Source organism: Phodopus roborovskii, unplaced genomic scaffold (genome assembly GCF_943737965.1).
Source record: "Phodopus roborovskii unplaced genomic scaffold, PHOROB, whole genome shotgun sequence".
Classification (NCBI taxonomy): domain Eukaryota; kingdom Metazoa; phylum Chordata; class Mammalia; order Rodentia; family Cricetidae; genus Phodopus; species Phodopus roborovskii.
In genome coordinates, this window is record NW_026125044.1 from 14,555 (window position 1) to 37,603 (window position 23,049).

General features: G+C 44.9%; 1 protein-coding gene across 1 annotated transcript; it reads left to right on the plus strand.

The window, feature by feature from the left end:
- The first annotated feature begins 412 nt into the window (after positions 1–412).
- On the plus strand, positions 413–21,913 carry LOC127217268 (phosphatidylcholine:ceramide cholinephosphotransferase 2). The gene is made up of 5 exons (XM_051178239.1): positions 413–1,015; positions 5,779–5,896; positions 12,109–12,262; positions 19,382–19,548; positions 21,330–21,913. The coding sequence occupies exons 1-5, from the start codon at positions 561–563 to the stop codon at positions 21,531–21,533; spliced, it is 1,098 nt and encodes a 365-aa protein (XP_051034196.1). The 5' UTR covers positions 413–560; the 3' UTR covers positions 21,534–21,913.
- The last annotated feature ends 1,136 nt before the right edge of the window (positions 21,914–23,049 follow it).

Sequence of the window (23,049 nt, forward strand, 5' to 3'; positions counted from 1 at the left end):
TGTCTCCGGGCAGGTTCTAGTATATTATGACTTCATGGTTAGCAACTTGTGAGTGCTTGAAATGTTAGGTCCTAGCTTTATTGGAAGAAATTAACAGGGGATTGATTGTTAAGATGTTATCTATGTTTGCATCAGCTCACAGAGAGACAAGACTCCCAAGATTAAATGATCCAACACTGTATAAATAAATTCAATCTCAGCATCTGATGATGTCTTTGTAGGGCAGCCACTTTGGTATTAGTTTCCTCACTTTTGAGAATGTTTATATTTTGAATGGTTGGTAATTTGACAAGCCATTTCTCACCTCATTTTCTTTCATTCTTAGGAGGGTCAATAACATCTTCTGTGGGAAACAGAATCAGCTTCCTTTGTGAGTACACAGCAGATTGCTGTATGGGAGGAGTAAGAACCAGGAGGCCACCGTCTACATTTCCTATCAGCACACACAATCAATTCTAAGAGTCCATGTTGATCTTGGAAACAGAAGGATTTAAGAGAGTTAAGTTTCCACAGAGAACAAGAACCTTACCATCTCTTTTAGCTCTGAAGGCTGACAGACCATGGATACCATAGAGACAGCAAAACTTGAAGGTCATTTGGAAAATCAGACCAACGACTCTCCCAACACTTACACAGGCCCTGCTGACTCGGTAGAAGAAGGAAACAAAACTGGCAATGGTAAACCCAAGAGCTTATCCAATGGGCTACGTAAGGGTGCCAAAAAGTACCCGGACTACATCCAGATTTCCATGCCCACTGACTCCAGGAACAAGTTTCCCCTGGAGTGGTGGAAAACGGGCATTGCCTTCATATATGCTGTCTTCAACCTTGTCCTAACAACTGTCATGATCACAGTCGTGCACGAGAGGGTCCCTCCCAAGGAGCTCAGCCCTCCACTCCCAGACAAATTTTTTGATTACGTCGACCGGGTCAAATGGGCATTTTCTGTATCAGAAATAAATGGGATTGTATTAGTTGGGTTATGGATCACCCAGTGGCTTTTTCTGAGGTACAAGTAAGTATTGAATAATAACATATTTGGGTTTGGGTGTTTTTTTTTTTTTCTGAAAAGATGTGTCACTAAAAATGTTTCTCAGATTCTTCTAATGCATTTAGTTTTACCTAGACATTTGAGGAACGAAATTGTAGATAGGCATAATTGAATCAATTCGGCCACTATTCCATACGTGTTCATCGAGCGAGCACATATGTAGGTAAGAAGTTGTAGGAGTCTTGTGGAAGGGGGACTCAGTGCCTGGTTTCCGGTGACGTGGTGTCAAAAGAAGAAAGACGCTAGGAAAGCAGGTATGTTTCCAGGTTCTCTGCAGGTGCCCTAGGAAGCAGGCCAGGACGCCCTAATTTATTGTAGGATGATTGGTGTGCAGTCAACAGCTTGCTTTGACTTTACATCTGCTCGAAAGGTCTTAAGCTTTCTTTGCTCTCTTGTCCCTTTCCTGCCGGGCACAAAGTAGCCAGTGTTTGTTTAAGAAGCTGAATTTGGAACTAGGTTTCAGTGGTTTGGGTTTTAGATTTCGAAAGTAAGCGTGCCCTCCCTGGCTTCCCCTTGGCACTGCAAAGGCGAACGTGGCTGGGTAGTTCAGCCCCTGCATTCCTCCGCATCAGAACTGTGCCAACCGGGGAGCAGGAGTAGGGGAGGCTCCTCTCCCTTAAAAAACTGGACATCACTCTGACATGCTTATTTCTGCTTTCTCTGTACACAGAATTTCTCTGCCACTCAATTCCCCTGTCCTCTGGTTTGTCATTTAGGTGTTTGCTTTCTACTGGATCCCATGAATTAAGTCCCTAAAATATAACTTTGAACAAAATACCCACAATTCAGGGTTAAAAAAAAAATATGAAGCATGGGAAATCCCTCAATACAGCTTCAGGATCCAAAGTCAAATAAGAGTTCAGTGTTAACTGCCACAGGGTTGCTTTTAGAAGATGACTGTTGCTTCATAATTAGAAAAGTTCAACCTGCTTTTCTCGAAGACTTTCCCAAATGCAACCCTGCATTTTCCCAAACTTGCATGGCAAACTGAAGCTGCCCATAAGCAGTTTCCTTGTGGTGACTGTCAAAAGTCTTCAATATTTTTAGATAAAAGGCAGAGCTACAGATTGCCTTTTACTTAACAGAAGCAAACCGCTTCTGCGTGTGTCGGTTATGACATTCTACATGCTAAAAGCAAGGCTGTAGCTATTGACCATTAGTTTTCTTTTGGGTGCCTGGAATTGACACTAAACACCGTAGGGCTTGCATAGGCTCCGGACGGTCCCTGTGTGTAAAGGCTATTTATAATTACATTTGTGTGAAGAGATATTTAGTCTAGTGTGTAATTGGTTTCTGTCCTGCCCTGGAGCCTTCGTCTTGGTTTCTGTGAGATCTAGCTCTTATAATTATCTTTCCCAGATTTTGCCATGTCAAAACTCATGGACATGGGCTGGAGATGTCATTCAGTGCATCACATCCCCTCAACCCCCTTGACCCAACATGCATGAGGTCCTGGGTTAAATCGCCAGCCCACAAAGAAAAACACAAAGGAACAATGGAAAAGCCATGCACATTGATATTGGAATTTCACACTCTCTACTATGAATCATGTTCAGTTACTACATGCTAGTTAAAAAGAGAATATTGACAACGCACCTACCTAGGCCATGTGCTTTATACCCACTGCTAAGATCACAAGCAGCATTAATTTACCATTTCAGTTTTGAAGTAGATTTGGATCTTGGATTTTTGTAACTGGTGGAATAATTCTCATAGCCTTTTTAATACCCTAGCCAAGTAAGAAATCGTGCTAGTCCCAGCCTCTCTTAACATGTCCTGTTTTATAGGGTTTTTTGTTGTTGTTGTTTGTTTTGTTTTGTTTTTATTCCCTTTCTTTTTTTCTTGGCACCGGTACCCAGGACCTCACACATGTCGGCCAAATCTTCTACCATGGAGACAACTCTCCTGTCTCTTTTTCTTTCAAAAACTCAGAGGGAAAACGCACCATGGGAAGTTCTTTTTCCTAAGTAAGACTGTATTTAGAGTGTTTCACCTAAGTGAATCCTCTGCTGGGCACAGACTACTGGAATGAAAATAACTGACTCATAATAATATTTCCTTATTTCTTGCCATTGTCGAATAGCATGAAGCACCGTTCATAGCAGCACTCCTGGGGGGGCTGGGGTTGAATCACAGAGTGAATTGCTTCCACTTAATTAAGGGAGAGCAGCCAGCACTGTTGACTGTGCCTATTCAGTACTAAGACAGCAAAGGTAGGTTCCCAAGTGCAGTAAGTTAGCACTTTCATCTCCCCTCACCTGAAACCCTGGAATGTTCTTGAAATAGCTATTGGTGGCAGACTATTAAATATATATATTAAATTAGAAGTCCCAAGTTACCTGAATTTGACCATGGTCACTGTAAGAACCAGTGTCTTGGGGAAAACTGAAAATATTCCTCATCTCCGAGGCTGCCTGTTACTCTGGAGTCTTTTGGTCAGCGATGGTTTGGAAACTTGGGAGCTGTGAGGTTGAGAAACCCAGTGGAATGAATGCACCGTGTGTTCTAGAGAAGTTAAAACAAGCAATTGGAGGTGACAGTGCGTCCCCACTCATGGGCGTGTTCAAAGCCGGCACGTACAGACATAACAGAAAGGGGGCTGTCACCGTGTGCCGGGAGCCGAGAGCCCACAGACCCTTTTACACCCATGCTGGTGTCCATGAGGCAGTCGTGCTGTGGGCAAAGCCCTGGGCATTGGAGGGCAGTGAGCTCAGTCAGCTTCTAGAACAATAGGCTTAGGCTGAAGACTCAGAAGAGCTCAGAGCCGCAGTCAAGACACCATTTTGCCTTTATTTCTCGACCCATCTTTTTCCATTTAATTCTATTATGTTTTATTTTAATTTTCCAGACTGGCCTTAAGTTCATTATGTAGCGAGTGTTGGCCTTAAACTATTGACCCTCCTGCTGCCGTCTCCCAGATGCAAGGTGTTGGCTTATGCAGTATTAGAAATCGAATCAAAGACTTTGTGTACACAGCAAATGTTCTAACACCTAAGCCACATCCCCAGGCCTTTTAATTTTTCACTGGTACATAAACACTTACAAACTGGATTCCATAATGAGATATATATTCATGTAAGCGTGTACTATGTGACATCAAGTCAAGCATGCCTCTCTTTAAACACTTTTATTAAAAATATTTTTAAATTTTACTTTATTTTATGTATACGGGCGTTTTACATGCATGTATATCTATGCATCACGTGCAAGCCTGGGACACACAAAGACCTCTGGAACTGGAGTTACACATAGTTGTGAGCTGCCATGTAGGTGCTGGGAATTGCCTGTGTCCGCAGTAAGAGCAGCCAGTGCCCTTAGCCACTGAGCTGTTTCTCCAGCCTATTTATCACTTCATTACGGCGAAGCATCTCAAGTCCTTCTAACTTATGTTTGAAATACAGAGCACAGCGTTAACAGTAGCATCTTGCTATATGGAACATCTCAGCACATCTAATTCCTAACTGTAACTTAGTACACATTGATCAGCCTTCCCACATAACCCCTCCCAAATACAGAGTCACCCATATCCCTGGTAAACTCTAGTCTGTGCCTAACTTCTCTGAGACCAACTTTTTTTCAGTTTGGCATAAGGGTGAAATTATTCTGTTCTCAAACTTTCTATGCCTGGCTTACTAAATGTGGTCTCTAGTTCCATCCAAGTTGTCACAAAAGGCAGGACTGAACTCTTTTCTCATGTCTGAATAGTGTGATATTATACATACACATGACCTCTTATCTGTTCCTCAGCTGGTAACCATGTAGGCCGGTTCCATTTTGTGGTTGTCATAAATAATGCTTTAATAATGCTTCAATAAATGATAGTGCAATTTTGTTTAGAAAAAGGCAAACAATTCTAACCCTTGTACTCCTTTTTATTTTCTTTGGCCATTTAAAAATCAATAGTGAACAAGATAATACTGAATCAATCCATGCTCAGAATATAATTCACTGAAAACCTATCCAGCCAGAGAAAACAATTCATGCCTACATTGTCAGACCATCTCTGGATGGTCCCAATTAAAATCTTGCTTGCATAAGTAGGGTTTAATGAGTTGTCACATTTCCCTATGTATCCAATTATGTAATGTCACCTGATCCATTAGTTTATTCCTCTATGGTCACGGCTCACTTACACCTCTGATGTGTTCTCTAGAGGGTTTTGTTAATCGGCGAGTTGACTGAAAACAGAGAGAGGCTTATTGAATTCCCTGGCAAAGGAAGACTTTTTTTTTTTTTTTTTTTTTTTTTTTTAAGGAGACTATCTAGATTCTTCATGTTCTTAACTTTCCCGTGTCCACACTTCCTTAGTCCTTCAGGCCCCAAATCACTTAAGTATACTTCAATGTATAAATCTTTCTTTATGGAGATAGACTCATTCTCACTATGGAATTAAGGGATGAACAGCTCACAAGCTTTAAAATTCTGTGAAATTGGCTTTTATTTGTTTAATTCCATTGCTTCTCTTATTTTCAGTCAATTAAACAGTGATTTACTTTGCAGTAGAAGTACAGGGAGACAAGGATGGTAGCTTGCACCTGTAATCTTGGCTCTCAGGAGGTGGAGGCCAGATCATGAGTTTGAGGCAAGACTTGGGTATATAGCATGGTCCAGGCTAGCTTGGACTAGAGTGAGACCCTGCCCTCCCCTCTCCGACCCCAGTAAAATAAATAATAATAAGACAGACAACTGGTAAACCTGTTTCTCCCCCATCCCTGTGTTCCCTTTAGGTCCATAGTGGGGCGCAGATTCTTCTTTATCATCGGAACTTTATACCTGTACCGCTGCATAACTATGTATGTCACTACGTTACCTGTGCCAGGAATGCACTTCCAGTGTGCTCCAAAGGTAAGCCTCCAGGTCCCACAGAGAGGAGTCAATCAATATACAATCCCAAAGCAACTCACTCTTCCACACATTCCTCTAATACACCTTCGCAGGTCTTAGCTGCAGTCTGGCATACTGTCTAATTTGTTCTGGATTGGGGGAACCGTGTTCATTAAGGATTTTACATTTTTGCAAAGAAAGAATTTGCTGTCTGTTTACTAATAATCCAATATTTGACTCTCTGATGTCTTCACTTATTTATATATCTCAGACATGCATTCTGTAAGGATGATACTAATGGTCCCGGGCACTATAGTTGACCAAAGTGCAGGCCCTCCCCTAGAGTTTATATTCTTTCTCTTAAGGAATTCACAATGTATCCCAGGATGCTAGGTCAAATGATTGTTACAGGAAAACAATAGGAGCTTTTCAACAGAAAGGTCAGGGAAAAGATGTTTTGTTTTTGTTTTAAACTTGACAAGAAGAAAGGGAGAGAACTAGCCACATGGGTGGGGTCAGAGTCACAGGCCAGGAGAACAGTTTCCATGCATCGGGTTTAAGGAACAGCATGCAGCGGGAGGGTCAGCAGAACTGGCCACAGGCTGCAAAGGTTGTCACTATTGTGTGCCTCGGTGGTCATGATCGTGGAAGTGATGTCATTTCATCCAGGACACATCCTGCCAGAAAGATTAACAGAACGCCACTCATGGTGTGGATAGGGTTTGAAAAAGAAAAGTCAAGGACCACTCTAGATGGTTAACCATTGGAAAGATGGCGTTGGCTTTGCTGTTGTTGAAGCTGTCTGCAGAGAAGTTAGTTTCTTCACATAGCATCCAGGCACAGGAGGGCCATTGTTCATCTTAGACCCCTGTGCACTCTGGTTTATGAAGTGGAAATTTACTGATCATGTGCTTTCTGGACAGGGGAGTGAGGGCTAACATTAGACGTCACTGAACACAAAGCAGATGTCAAGAGGGAAGGCGGCCGGAGCTGCTGTGGAGAAGCCAGCCGGCTCCCTTACCAAATATAGGTGTGGTTTGGCAAGGCAGTAATTTCCTAAAGCCATCAAAGCAGAGTGTGTCTGTAATTAAACCAGTCTACACATTGAATTTAAACACCGACTGGGTTTGCCTGAAACTAATTTGAGACATGTGAGTTCAGAAGCGTAATGAACAGTATTACAGTGTGGTCAGTGGCGAGGTGGCCACCGCAGAGGAAGGCAAACCCTTCCTAGGAATGGATGAGGTTAGCAGGGAAGGGTCACTGATTAGAGAAAGGCATATTAAAGGTCACCCTTCATGGATGAGCAGCAGATTTCCAAAGCCGTATCAGAGAGTATGCTGTCGGAGGGACTGAGCTGCAGACTCGCCTGGAGGAGGGGCCCCCGGCTAATCACCCACCACGTTCAGTGAGCAGACCCCTCCTGAGAAGTGGACTGTGTTTGCCTGGGAGGGACTCTGTTCTGTAAATGGACATATGCCTCTGCCTGTCCAGCTGAAGGAGATGTGGTGAATAGAGAGCAGGAATCAAAATTGCATTCTAAATTTGACCCAACTGCTGCTTCCAAGTGCTGCTTCGATGCTTGTGGCCAGCCACAAGGCTTTCCGATATCTACCTGTTTCCTGTGTTGGCACGGCTGGTGAAAGTCCTTCAGAGTGGGCAATGACAGGTTCTCTGTCTGGAAATGGACGGCTTGCAGAACTTATCACATCACAGTGGCGTCCAGGGCTCTTGCACTGAGGGCCTAACATCGCTGTTGGCCGCATCTCTCTTGTAACTTGTTCAAGTCCTTTACTTACAGTTTCCTTCATACACCACCCAAGCTTTGGCGTACAGCCAGCATCTCTATTTTCTTCGATGTGTGCCTACGTGAAAGTTGGCTCAGTTGTGAAATGATTCCGTTTTTCTAAGTCAATCTCTATAGAGACAGGGACATGTTCCTTTCCCATGGAAGCTCTTTAGGGTTAGCGTTCCCTCGCCAAGGCTATAGCGGGCCAAAGGGCTTTTCTTCCTTCTTTCCTTCCTTTCTTTTTTTTAAATAATTTTTCCCTTTTATTACTTTAAAGTCTTATAAATGTGTGGGTTATACATTATGAGGGTTTTTTTATTGAAAACAGATTATTTTATCTATTTATTTATTTATTTATTTATTTATTTATTTATTTATTTGCATAACCTCTCCTATCCTTCCCAGTTCCTTCCCACTCCCCACAGGTCCATGCCCTTTCCATCTCTCTTAGGAAACAAACAGGCTTCTGAGGAAATATGGTAGCTAAAACAAAGATAAACACATCAGAATAGACAAAGAGAAGGAAAAGAGCCCGAGAAGAGGCATAAGAAACACATATAGACTCAGAGACTCCCTTGCTTGAATACTCAGGAATTCCATAAAAACACAAAACAAGCTATGGTATCTGCACAAAGCACACAGAGAGAGGCAGAGAGGGAGACGAGGGAGGGAGGAGAGAGATTAAAAAGAAAGCAAAAAGAAAAAACAGAACCACGCCTTAACACCAATACTTGGAAGGCATAGGCAGGTGAATCTCTGTGGCTTCGAGGCCACCCTGATCTACAGAATAAGGTCCAGGACATCCATGACTACTCAGAGAAACCCTGTCTTGAAAAACAAAACAACCCCCTGCCCCAAACGCACACATAAAAGGAAATAAAATAAAGGCCCTGGCATGACATTATGAGATGCTACTGAGCATCTAAAGATGCCATTGAATTTAGTTCCTGTTGCCCATCTACTGCAGGCACGCAGCCTACCTTTAAGAGTAGCTGATTTCCCCCAGTGAGACTCCCTTGAAGAAAATGAAATTTTCATTTGCAAGTGGTTATCAATTGGAGATAACTTCTGGGCTAGGGATGGGAGCGTGTGTCCATTCCTTCAGCTCCAGACCCCATCTGGTGCTGACCCGTGCAGGCCCTATGCATGCTGCCTCAGTCAGTCTCTGGGAGTTCATAGGTGGATCTGTCCTGCTGTGTTTAGAAGGCCTTGCTTCCTCGATGGCCTCCAGTCCCTCTGGTTCTCACAGTCTTTGTCTCCACTGGAGCCCTGAGGGGAGGGATTTGATGGAGACATCCACTTATGGCTGAGTGTTCTAAGGTCTCTCTCTCTCTCTCTCTCTCTCTCTCTCTGCATAGCGTCTGGCTGTGGGTTCAGGGGCTTCTTTTAAACGGGAGGGTTTCTTGTTTGTCTGCAGCCACCTAGGAGTGCTCTGTACCTATTTTCCTTTTGTGGGAAGCAGCGTATGGGAGTCACAGTTGCAGGAGTCCTTGAGAATGGTGGGGCGCCAGTGTGTGGGTGTTTTGATTGATGCTTCTTTCTTAGGTTTCTGCAGCTTCAATTTTCTTCTGGTAGCTAGGTGCATGGACTCATGTCTGAAAAAACAAGGAGATGAGTAGGTCATGAGTGTTGCGTGACGTATAGCACAAGGACCTCCCGACCTGAGATAGGCCTCGGACTTCACGTCCTTCTTCCTTTCCCAGGCTTACCCTGCTCGCTTCCCTTCCTTTCTTCCCGGGAAGTTCTTAGCAGTTTTAAATCCCGATGTCCATCTCAGGATTACCAGTGATAGATAGGGTGTAAGGGTCAAGTCAGGGTGGACCAGTAAGATAGCTTATAGTGAGGGAAAGAAAGGCATTGGCTGCCAAGCCCGGTGAACTGAGTTTGATCCCCACGTGGTAAAAGAAGAGAACCAACTCCCATGGCTTGTCTCCCGAAATCCACATGCCTGCTGTAGCATGTGCACACACACACACACACACACACACACACACACACACACACACACGCACACACGGCTCTGTGCCCCGCCCCCACATACACACAAATAAATGTGCATGGAAAGCAAGAGAGGCTTTTCCTCCCTTCAACCAAAGGCCACAGAAATGCCCTTGCAGTGTCTCTCTTTCCCACAGGAGGCATGGCCTAAGACGCCTAGTGGGTATCTGAACCTGCAGGTAGTACTGTATGTATACAGTTTTCCCAGTGTGTGTGTGTGTGTGTGTGTGTGTGTGTGCATGTGCACGTGTGTTTAAATTTATAAACTAGGCAAGTAAAGAATTGGAAATAACTAATGATAAAATAAGAGGGAATGCTAATATAATGTTAGTTAAAACTATTTCCTGAGGGGAAGCTGCCCACTTAATATTTGCAGGCTGAGATTGGCCTTGAGACCTCCGAGAAAGCAAATCATATACCAACATTGATGAGCAGAAGAGGGGGTGTGTGATCCAGGAGCTACTGTGTTTACACCTCAGGTTATCTGGCCCGAAGTAGAGGGACTAATGACTTTAAGTGCTCCTACCTTCAGAAAAGTTGTGACAGGTTAGTGGGGGAGAAATGAAGGTAATACATCCTTTTGGTCTGGGGTGCAGCATCGGGCACTGTGTGTTCCCTGTTCTATTTGTTCGCATTGTGGGTAGTTTTTTGTGCCGATCTCATGACAGGAAAAGGATGATGGCCACTGAGAGCCAATGGCTGTATTGTATCTCCCGTGTTAAGGGCATGCATGGTACTTCATCCAATAAATTCCATTTGAATGCCTTTTGGGGGAGTTCCTGAAGTCAGTCATGTGATCTGCCAAGAGGCTCCTGTGGGCCTTTGAGAAGGCAGCATCTGCTGTCATTGTGAGCCAGGAAGAAGAGAAGATGGGCAAAGAAAGGGCTGGGCTCCCCCATGATTCACTGCAGAGAGCCAAAGATCTCCCAGAAGGTTCCATAGCTTAACATGTGCTCCCTCCTCCCTCTTAGTCCTCTCTCCCCACCCCACCCCAACCAGGTTGGCCGCAAACTCAGAGATCCGCCTGCCTCTGCCCCCAGGAGTATGAGAGCTGGAATCAAAGGGTGTACCACCCAGCCTGGCAGTTAATAGCCACCTTCTAATAGCGTCACACCACCATCCTGGAACTAATCTGTAAACATGTGACAGACCCTCGCCCAGATCTTAGTAACGACTGTCCACTGCTGGAAACTTATTTTGATTTTGCCATGCTTGATGCAAACTGTAAGGCAAAATGTCTTAGAAGCCTCAGCCCCTCGCCGCACTAATTCCGCTTTGAGTCATTTCGGTATAGCAATTGATGAGGAGTTGAGCAGCTCCGTGTTTGCCTTTTTTCCATGGGTCTCTTAGTAACAGGTGGCTTCCCGCAATAGTAATGTGCTATAAATGGGGGCATTTCTGGTCTCCCTAATGGGAGATGGTCCCTTCATGTCCTGGGCGGGGCTGCAAACTACCTGCTTTGAGGCTCTCCCTATCACACGTACACACCTGCCTTTACAATCATGTGTCCACTCGGGCAACGCACAACAGTGTTTGCTCCACCTGCCGGCCTAACCGCTGATGCAGCTGGACTGTCGTGCTTCAGGGACCAGAGTTCAGAGGCAGGAGTCTGAGAACAACGAAGGCAGGCGTGCCACCAACCTGTCCCCAAGATCCCAAATGACTAGTCAGTACCAGTCCTTCTGCGTTTCTCCTTTTTGTAGACTGTCACTCACTCGCCTCCCCCGCAACTGTCCCCCAGCCCCCCCAGCGTGTCTCTTCTAAGATTATGCCCACATATTCTGAAATTTTAATAGGATGTCTAGATAAACTAACACTGGGCATTCCTGCCCTAGCCTGTCATTGTTTCTTATGACATCATTGTGGTTTAGAAAGGCTTCTGTCCCCTTGGCCCCAGTGTAGAACTTAGATTCCTTGTGATATGCTTTCCTGGTCAGAGCTGTGAGAGCTTGCTGGTGCGGTCCCCAATGTGTCATTTCCAAACCTAGGTAAATTACGGGATGAGTATTCTGTAACTGTGTTTCCAGCATATACTGGCAAGGCTGTATGCTCACTTATGCATATACGGTACCAATAGATCCAGTAGACAGCTTAGCTGGATGGTGATGGCCCCAAATCCTCACTTCCTCCTGCCAAAAGGAAGCAAAGTAGCTCCAATCTGCTTTTTAGCACATAGTGGTGAGGTCATTGGTTATTAATATTTTTAAAAGCTTTGCCCAAGGACACGACACCACTAAAACATATTATTAGTAACATACTGAATAATTTAAAACATGTCAATAAGCCCAACCAACATAATGAGGAGGACCTTGAGGAATATTTCTGACTTTTTGTGTTTAAAGGGAAAATTTAACAAGCAGAGAACAATCACAGCCTGGTGACTCTTCCAACCGAAGCATGACTGTGCGCGTCTTGTAAGCTCTCCTCTGTGTTTTGTGTCACTCAGCTCAATGGAGACTCTCAGGCGAAGATACAGCGGATTCTCCGGTTGATTTCTGGCGGTGGGTTGTCCATAACTGGGTCACACATCCTGTGTGGAGACTTCCTCTTCAGCGGTCATACAGTAGTGCTGACTCTCACTTACTTGTTCATCAAAGAATGTAAGTCCTAGTTCATCCCTCACTGAACTGATGGCCGTGGTGGGCGGAGTCCCAGGGCCCTGATGTGGGTGGGATTCCTTCTGCTGGGATGACAGTTGGGAGAGGGACAGATGTAAACACTGTGCACACATGTGCTTTATCATTCCACCTAGTCATGTGTGACCTCTAGAGTAAAGCCCTGGCTGTGGTTTCTCCTGGCATCTAGTAATGCCTCCAGACATCCCCCTTCTTCCTGAGTGCTTCACAAGGCAGGAAGTTCTTAATAACGAGACAGAGAGGTCAAGCATAATGGCGCACACCTTCCACCCCAGAACTTGGGAGGGAGAGGCAAGTGGATGTAATAAGCTCAAGGCCAGCTTGGTCTACACGATGAGTTCTAGGCTAGCCAGAGCTATAAAGTGATTTTTTTTTCCCAAAAATGGAGGTGGAGTGAAAAACAATGAAATGATAAATGTGTTGTTTAAAAAAAAAAAGTACACTCTAAAGATAAAGCCAAATGACTTATTTGCCAGACATGTCTGTTCTACGATTCCCAATAATTGACATGTATTTCCTGAATTTCATCCACATGCTTGTCTTATTTTATTCCAATGTGGTCATTCATCATTTCCCTGTCTCTGCAGTAGTAGGGTATTCTGTGGAACATCTTGTCCTTATGAAACACACAGGCAAGGAATTAAACTCTTTCCATGTCAATACACCAAGTTCCCATTATGTAAAGCCCTTATATTTTATAGTAGCGTGTTGTTTTAATGTTTCTAGTAGTTTTACTGTTTTTTAGCCTGCCTTGCTTTGCTTGCTTGAAATGAGGTCTTGCTTGACAGTGCAAGCTGGCCTGAACGCACAGACCTCCTGTGTCCAAAGTGCTTTGCAGTGGCTCTTATTGTTCACTGAAGGGCTGTCGTTGCCTAGCAGGCCCCCTGTGTGTTACTCCCTGAGTGCTGCCCGTCCCCTCCGTGCTTTTGAATGGCCATACTTCTTTCTCCGTGGTTCTCTGTGGTTCTTCCAAGATGTCCTATGCCCGGTGCTTCCAGAAGCTTCTCGCAGTTCTCTTTGCTTTGCATGGGCAAAAGAGCTTTGGGACACTGTCTTAGTTCCTTTTTCTCTGTTGTTATAAAGAGGCACCATGACCAAAGTAACTTATAAAATAAAAAGTTTAATTTGGGACTCGCTTACAGTTTTAGGGAGTGAGTAGAATCCATGACCATCATGATTGGAACATGACAGCAGGCAGGCATGGCACTGTGGCAGTATCTGAGAGCTTATGTTTAACAACATGTTTAAACAACAGCCATGAAGCAGAGGGAGGAGGGAGAGGAGAGCAGAGCAGAGGAGAGCAGAGGAGAGGAGGGAGAGGAGAGGAGGAGGAGGGAGAGGAGAGGAGAGCAGAGGGGAGGAGGAGAGGAGAGGAGGAGGAGGGAGAGGGAGAGGAGGAGGGAGAGGAGGGAGGGAGAGGAGAGGAGGAGGAGGGAGAGGAGAGGAGGAGGAGAGGAGAGCAGAGCAGAGGAGAGGAGAGGAGGAGGAAGAGGGAGAGGAGGAGGAGGGGGAGGAGAGGAGAGGAGAGGAGGAGGGGGAGGAGAGGAGAGGAGGAGGGAGAGGAGAGGAGAGGAGGAGGGAGAGGAGAGGAGAGGAGGAGGGAGAGGAGAGCAGAGCAGAGCAGAGGAGAGCAGAGGAGAGGAGGGAGAGGAGGAGGGAGAGGAGAGGAGGAGGAGGGAGAGGAGGAGGAGGGAGAGGAGGAGGAGGGAGAGGAGGAGGAGGGAGAGGAGAGGAGGAGGAGAGGAGAGGGAGAGGAGGAGGGAGAGGAGGAGGGAGAGGAGGAGGGAGAGGAGGGGAGAGGAGAGGAGAGGGAGGAGGAGGGAGGGGAGGAGGGAGAGGAGGGGGGAGAGGGAGGAGGGAGAGGAGAGGGGAGAGGAGGAGGGAGAGGAGGGAGGAGGGAGAGGAGGAGGAGGGAGAGGAGAGCAGAGGAGAGGAGAGGTCTAATTCGGAATGGAATGGGCTTTTGAAACTTCAAGAACTATCCCCAGTAACATACCCTCCTCCCAGAAGGCCACAACCCCTAATCCTTCCCAAACAGTTCCACCAACTTTGGATCAAGCATTGAAACACGTGAGCCTGTTGAGGGCCATTTCAGGTCACCATAGGCACAGACCTGTATCCCAGGGGCTCCCTGTCCCTTGCTGTCCTCTCCTCTTTGGCCTTTCATTGCTCCAAACAGGTTGGGCTTCATGTAGGCTCCTTAATGCCTTTGCATTAAAAGCCCAGGGGTTTGCATACTATATGTTGGGGGACAGTATATATCATCTCTCCACACACCCCAGGGCATCCTCATTTAATGGAATTGCTGTATTTCTAATGCATTATTATTAGTTATAGTGTGTTCTTTATGTTCTAGTTCTAAATTTTGACCAAGGAAGTTCCACCCATGGAGGAGGGTCTATCATTTTCTAGTCCAGAGGTACACTCTCCAATCTGTGGATCATGGGATGCTTACAGAAGATGGGCACTGCATATCACAGTAAAGGCACTCTGTGTTGAAAAACATAAAGTAGTGAAAAGAAAATGTCCCGGGGATTTAGTATCTATTGCAGTTAAATAAGGATTTGGATAAACAAATAGGCCGAATAGATGTTTATTCAGGGAGAAATAACTTACAACCTAAACAGATGAACACCAGCAAATTCCACTGGATGCTCTCCTCTCCACGTCCTGCCACCAAGAGAGCATTCCCGGGCTCCTCCTCAGACCTCCTTCCACAGGTCACTTCTGCCCTGGCTCCATCCACCAATGGGCGTGGTCAGTGCCACAGAAGGAGAGAAAGTGAATATCCCACTACAATTCCCCTTTCCCCTTTTAGTCTAAAGAAAAGATTTAGGCTTGATACAAAACTATATACAAAACAGTGAATAACAAGTGTGCTCTAAGAAAAGGAAAATCGAGAACAAAACGACTTACATATCTAGTCCTAGGGTGAAGGCATAACAGAGTTTACAATAGAGTTGTCCTAAGCTGGAAAACTTAAGTCTAGTACCTAATATATCTAACTAGGAAGAGAGAATAATAGTTGTGATAGCTTAATCTTCAACCTCATCAAGATCTGAGAAGGAAAATAACGATACTAGGGTAGACAGGAAGTGCAGATGGGCAACTTCCAAAAGGTGCAGCAAGGACAGAAACAGCAGGCTACCTGGACAGTCACCCAAGGTCTCACAGCAACGTTGGTACACCCAGTTTTAGCTAAGGCCAAGAGTATTTGACAGACCATAAAAACAGCAGAGAGGTAGAAAGGCTGTCTTACCCTGACTTGGCAAGGTTCAGCAGTCTTCTATATTTGTCTCCTGCAAGCACATAGGACTGCATGTCCAAATCAGCGGTCAAGGTGGGGCAATTCTTTGCCGAAGAGGCCATTAGCTGAGGCGAAAATGAACTCCAGCAGGAGCAACAACAGTGTCCAACATATTTTCAGGAAAGTGCACGGTGCTGTCAGGAGCAACAGTGTCTCATGTCAACGGAGTGCTAATATTAAAACATTTAAATGCCATGTTCTGCATGTCTATGAAGTGATTGAAGATTAAGCATCTATATCTGACTAATCTCAAAGGTACAGGAAACATGAGTGAAGATAATCTGTAATACTCAGGAACTTAGCTAGAAAAACTGATTGAAACTTCCCTGAGTAAAGCAGGAACAAATACCTAAACAATATAACTATATACATATACATACATGTAAATGGCTAAAATAGAGGTAAAGTAGAAATGTCAAAACAAGAGGTAGAACTATAAAGGGCAGCATGATAAATATCCCAAATTGTATCAATATACAAAATGTCTTGAATACAAGAAAAGTATACATACATAGAATATGGCAAGAATAAATGTGCATAAATTGTGTCAATATACGAAATGTCTTTAACATAAGTAAAAGTACACATACATAGAATATGGTAAGAATAATGTGCATAAAACATCGTAAGTGGAAAGATTTCACACAGTATAACAAAATATAAACTTAATTTTACATAGCTTACCACAAATAAGAATATATAACAATGTAAGCTGTAAAATACTATTAAGTGTCAGTTTATTCAATATCTACAATAATGATAGTTCTACGCCTAGCACTAATCTGTGCCCTTGATACAAATGCTGTAGTCTTTGCCACCCCTCCAGGGGGTGCTGTCTCGCCTCCTCTTTCCTCTACTTGTGTATACAGGAAGTGACCTGGCTATAAATACAACTTCAGTGTTTTAGGATGAAGTGTTTAAACGCACTCTGACTCCAGAGATTGTGGTCTTAATTTCTTGGTTCTGTTTAGAAGTTTTAGAGATTTTTAAGTTGGAGCAATGGCTCAGAAAGCAAATTATTTGCTGTTGCAAATCATGGGGACCCAAGATTGAATCTCTGCTGTTCCTGTTAAAAACTGGATATAAAAGCACATGCCTGTAATCCCAGCATTGGGAATATAGAGACAGTGTGGAATTGGGGGGGGGGGGGTGTCCCTGGGGCTTGCTGGCAGCTAACCTTGCTGGATCAGTGAGCTTCAGATTCACTGAGAGACCCTGTTTCAAACTCAAATTAAGGCAATGAACAACTGAGGGAGACCCTTGGTATTGACCTCTCCAGCCAGCTTATACAGCCCCACACACACAGAGAGACAGACAGACAGACACACACACACACACACAGAGAGAGAGAGAGAGAAGAGAGAGAGAAAGACACACACACAGAGAGACAGAGGGGACATATACACAAACATGTACACACAAGCAGCAAACACACAAAGAAGTCCAACTTGTCTGATCTTACAGGATCATCTAAGAATAGTCTACTTAATGATAAACAGGGCATAGTTTTCATTCATCTTTCCATCAGAGCAAGTAGAAAGGCAAGTTGTGATTACTTCTATATGCAATATATAGAGACATATTTCCCCATGGCATGATTTTTTAAAAAGTTACATTATACATTTACGTATGGCATGGGAAGAATTATATTTTTTCCAACAACTTTTGAAACGAAACTGCTATAAATTTAGCTGCATCACCAGCCCTCTGATGTACACCGGGCAGTCTGTGTTTGTTTGCACCTGTCTTGAAGTCACCGCCTGAGTCATACCTGTCTTGTTTCCATGAGTAGGCAGTGTCTCTGGTGCTTTGGAAAGTCAGCTTCTAGAGGATGTGCTGCTTATATGTGATTACTCTCCTGCCTTTTGATCGTTCTGGGTTCTTTCCTTGCTAGCACTCTTGTTGAAAGTGGATTAATATTCAGTTGGGAGAGCGTACTGGATCAGGACCATTTCGTTATTTAACATGAAAGGGTTTAATTGCACCAATGTGCTCGTGGAGCCTGTATTCTTCAAAAGCCTGTGGAAGACGGTGTGGGCTGGTAATACTAAATGTCTGGCCTCTTCTCCAATGGATTTTCTTAGTGCTTGCCACGAGTTCATTGTCTGTATTTAATGCCACCTCTGCTGGAGGTCCCACACAGACAGTGAAGTCCATTTATTGTCATCTCTTCACTCGGTGTTATCCCTGTGGCTAGAAAGAGTAGACAAACAGGATTCTTTCTCATTTGCCATTTTGGTTGCTTCTACCCCGCTGGGTGTGTGTAATCTTAGTACCAAGGAGGCTGAAGCAGGATTGTTAGTTAAAGGCTAGCCTGGGTTACATAGTGAGCTGCTTTCTCACAACAGTAAACAGGAGCAAAAACAAGTCACCTTATTCTTGGTGCGGGGAGAGAGGAGAGTGGGTTGTGATCTCAATGTGGTAGCATCATAGAAAATGCATTTTCATAGGACACATGAGGTTTTCTAGAATTCTTTTAAAAAACTAACTTTCGGTGCCATCAGTAGTAAAATGGCCATTCTGGCCACACCATTACTCCTTACCCATTTCAGTTTCTGGTGATTAATGGTACAGAATAGTTCTAATGTACCCAAACATCTTGAGCTGTTAATAAATCCCCGACGACTTACATGGAGAAAAGTGTGTCAGATACGAAGCTTCAGGAGGGCTGGTGGGGGTGTGGAACTGGAGAATGCATGTAATGAGTCCTTCGGTGTTCAGGGTTCTAATGCAATAGTCATTGGACTGGATCTCGACCCCCCTGAGGCCTCTCCTGGCATTTAAATCTCTTAGCAAACATAGCAGCAGGATGAAGTTACTAAATGATGAGGAAGAAACTGAAATGAGAATCAAATATAGGGATGTGGTTCCACTTGGGATCCACAGAGCTGTAGCTGATTCGGCAAGAATCCCCTTGTGTACGGATGGTAACTGTTTAGGTAACCGTTTAGGCCGCTGTCTGAAGTTTCGAGGATCACACATTTTGCTCTTTAACCGTTCTTTTACAATCAAGCACCTGTGTTGCTATGAACATAAACCAAGTTTAATGTCAAGTTGATTTCAGTCTGCTAGATCATTACACGTTTATTGTGAGGCAGTAAAGCTTTAAAATAGAAAGAAACGGGAGGGGACCAGATGGCCAGATAATAGGAATAGACTATTTCAGCCATGTCTTTCATGAACACTTACCTGAGGAGGACTTGGGGTTGCCACTCTGTTAACCCGTTGAGTGCTGGTCAGTGGCATGAGCTCAGTAACCTCATGCAGGAGGCAAGATGTCGGTACAGGGAGGGGCAAGAAGCCAGAACTTTGGCACCGGAGAGCTGTGCCATTGCTATTGTCAATGGTGGTATAAAGTTGCTGAGAATCAAATCTTGCTCACCCCATGGTGGCATTCCCCCACCACAGAGACACATCTGAAGAAATACAAGTAAACTTAAGACCTCAAAATATCCCTGCTTTTCTCATTTTGGCCCCTTATTTTCATGGACCTTTTCTTTGGGCCCTTACTATTTCTCTTTCCAGTGGGGTCATGTGTGTGAGCCAGTTTGAGCCAATTCTAGCTAACCTAAATAACAGCTCTATTCTCTTCCTTATTTAATAGATTGTTGAAGGCGGGCAAGGCCTAGAATATCTCTTGTTGCCCATCCACCTCCTAAGAATGACTGCCATGCCTGCTAACGTGACCCCCTCTGCCTTGGGTTCCAGCCCCAGCCAGTCAGTCAGTCCATGAGTCCATCTCTGGGGATCTTACTGCCTCTGTTTTCCTGCTCCAGATTCACCTCGTCACTTCTGGTGGTACCATCTGGTCTGCTGGCTGCTGAGTGCCGCCGGGATCATATGCATCCTCGTGGCTCACGAACACTATACCGTCGATGTGATCATTGCTTACTATATCACCACACGGCTGTTTTGGTGGTACCATTCCATGGCCAACGAAAAGGTGAGCAGTGAAGACCCTTGGGTGAGGGATGTCCATTGTGTGAAGGGGACCCATCTCCACACACGGAGGTTTTAGACAGCTTCACGGGGAAGGACTGTGCTTGCCACCTGGCTACATACATGGTTTGGTCAGCTCGGCTACACTTACTGTCACTGCTGCTGGTTTTAAAAAGTGACAGCAAACCAACTTCACAAATGTACAGGCTATCTGAGCAGTAAGAACACCGTAAAATTGCTGGCAGCATGTTTAGTCAGTCCAGCTGATTTATACTAGAATTGAGGGGCTATATATACCTAGGAACCTTCCCTGTAGAGCATTATGGCGCAACTTGTTGAGAGGTTCCTTGCCTTGTTGAGTAACTTTGGGGTGGTCAGCGTGTCTGTCTTCCCTCCCTCCTGACCCAGCATGACCCCATTCTTCTCGAATTCCACTCTTTTTTTTTTCATATTTATTTTTTTTCATTTAATTTTATATAACCAAGTCCATTTAAATGAAAACAAGCATTTATAGACAATATTTGGGAATTTGGGCGTCGTTCTTTCCAAACTACTTCCTGCTGGTAAGGGGCGCTGTGTTGGGGGATTCGAAGAAGATTCAGATATCCTAGCTGTAGTCTGTAGGGCTGTTTTGTCCAGATGCTTTGAATGTAGGATCAGCTTGTACTCTGTTTCAGGTGGTCTGGCGTGATCAAACCACATTAGTCTGGAAGGAATCCACATCTTTTCATTTTCTGTGGAAACAAAAATAGAAATCCTTTTCCCCAGTAACTTGTCCTTCAACTTAAATTTTGAAGTCAAAGCATTTTTTTAAATTTATTATTTTACATGTCGATCCCAGTTCCCTCTCCCTCCCTCCCTCCCTCCCCCAGCCCTCCCTCCCTCCCTCCCTCCCCCAGCCCCTCTCTCCCTCCTTCCCTCCCTTTTACCCTCTCTGCCCTCTCACATGCACTCTAAACACCCTCCCCTCCCATCCCCCTCTTACCTCCATCCTGGGAAGCGTCCCATTTCTCTTGTTGGCTCCATTTGGGCCCAAGGTTGCCTCACGACCACCCCCACCCACCACCCGCCCAGGCTTTTCTAACCTTGGTAATGCTCTTGCTGTAATTGGTTGGTCTGCGCACCACGACTGACTTATTTTGGAATAGATTACCCAATGTTAGTGGTGGTAGTGTGCTATGCTGTGTGTGTATGGTGAGCATGTGTATAAAATCCAGAAGCAATTGACTTGCTGCAAGATCTCCTCAGAGCTCTTGAATCTACTCAGAGTTCTTGTATCCACCAGTGCTTGCTCTCTATGGATCCTTTTTTTGGCTGTGGTGCTTGATCGCCAATTCTGTAGTCCTCTGCTTTCATTTGTCTTCTCCCACGTCGATCTAGATGCTTCCAGACACCTAAACCGAAATCTCCATCTTTTCTTCTTGAATATGTTCAGCCTTCCTAGTTTCCCGTTCACCTCTTCTTGACCCTCATATCTGACCACAACACATCCTGGAAATACTTCTCTTGCATGCCCTCCACATCTATTCCTGAGCTCTCTCCTGCGATAACTGCAGACAGAGGTCTCATGAGCCAGGAGGAGGGCAGGACATGGGGACCAAGGTCAAAGTGATCTGGGGAAAAGCCAGGACAGCAGTCAGCGCCATGGGATTTCACTTTTCCTTGCCTGTTAAGCCACAAAATAAATAAATGAATGAATAAATAAATAAACAAATGCCATTTAATTGAGAAGTCTAGCCTGCAAGTCATAAATAATGCCTCCTTTTTCTTTACCACCCTTCACAGAACTTGAAGGTGTCTTCCCAGACAAATTTCTTATCTCGGGCTTGGTGGTTCCCCATCTTCTATTTTTTTGAGAAAAACGTACAAGGCTCAATTCCTTGCTGCTTCTCCTGGCCACTGTCCTGGCCCCCTGGCTGCTTTAAGTCATCATGCAAAAAGTATTCCCGGGTCCAGAAGATCGGGGAGGATAATGAGAAGTCTACGTGAGCTGCCAGCCTGGCAGCAGCCTTTCCACCAAAAGAATCCGCGCTGAAACCAAAGGCACAGCTTCATATTTATTCTCAGAGAAATGACTGGTAAATGAAGTGGACCAAATTTTGTGCAAAAGATCGGAGCAACGAATGAAGTATTACCTTTTTGGCTTTTTTCTTTTCTTTTCTTTTTAATTCAGCCCAAGAAACATATATTTTCCTGCAGCTCTTCATGCTAGGGTGACAGCGCCCCCAAACTGGGATTTTAAAGAGATGGCAGGAACACGCTATGCCTCTCCTCGTTCTTTCTCCATTTCCATGTTCTTTCCAGATGTTTTCCCCCTTCAAGGTCAGAAGAGTTTGCTAACGTTTTTGAATAAAATGTCTGGATATGCAGCCACTGTGAGTCCAGGAAGTGATGGTGGGAGCGGCTTTCCACCAAGTGGCTGGCTGAGGGCAAGCCACAGGTGGGTGAAGGTCAAATGCACTTTGTTTTTGCCCCGTCTGGGGGAAGGTTAGGGTGTTGTCTGGGGTCGGCTTTGCTGCTCCCCTGCTCCCCCCCCCCCCAATGCACTATGTATGACTTTTCCTCTTTTTAAAACCTCTACCTGATTCTTTTTAAAGAGGGAGTGTTCCAAGCAAACGTGAGGGTGACAGACACGACCATAGATTTTTTTTTTTTTCCCCTGTGTGTGGATTTTTTTTACTTTCAAGTTTCTGTGACAGATACACAGGAAGCATGGGGCTTTTCCTGCTACCCACATTGGATGCTCCCTGCCTGGAGCCCAGGGCTGTTCACTTGCATGGGCACAGGCTGAAAACACACATGTGAAGTGATGCTCACACTCACTGAGGAACACACGTGTGTTCCCCTTCTAGCTGTGATGAGAAATGTCTGGGCACATTGTCTTAAAACAGTTTCTTCATAGTTGATAGTGTGCACTGCAGGAAATGCAGGACATGCAGGAAATGCAAGCTGGATCCCAAAGGTTTACTGCTTTCATGCTCTTTAGCAAGGCGCTCCTCTCCCTACGAGCCCCTAAGGACACTTTCACCCTGTGAACACAACACACACGGTGCTGCACTTAGACATGCCATTGGCGTCCACACTTGAGATAAATACAGCTACATAGGAACAGGGAGCCGAGCATGGGGCCACACGCCCTTGGTCCCAGCACGGAGGAGGCAGAGGCAGGTCAGTCAGTGTGAGTTCAAGGCCAGCCCGGTCTATAAAGAGAGTTCCAGGACAGCCGAGGCTATTACACAGAGAAAGAAACCCTGTCTCCAAAAAACAGAAACAAAACAAGGAACAGGGAACAGCTGTGTCCGATATGAACAAATTAAAAACAAAAAATCTGGTGTAGAATATCAGGTGGAGCGTGTTACTCAGGTTAGTTGGCAGTAGAAAATGTTCTCCATTACGCATGTGTCAGCATGGGAGCAGAGGGGTGAGATGAACAGGGTGGAAGGAGGCTGTCACGTTGGCAATGATGAAGTGGGATGAGGAACATCCCCAGGACCGTCCTTCTAAG

Bases quoted from the DNA above. Each gene is read 5' to 3' on its own strand.
- LOC127217268 (XM_051178239.1), top strand. From the start codon at position 561: ATGGATACCATAGAGACAGCAAAACTTGAAGGTCATTTGGAAAATCAG. The intron at 1,016-5,778 runs GTAAGTATTGAA...TGTTCCCTTTAG, and splicing joins TGGCTTTTTCTGAGGTACAA to GTCCATAGTGGGGCGCAGAT. The intron at 12,263-19,381 runs GTAAGTCCTAGT...TTCCTGCTCCAG, and splicing joins TTACTTGTTCATCAAAGAAT to ATTCACCTCGTCACTTCTGG.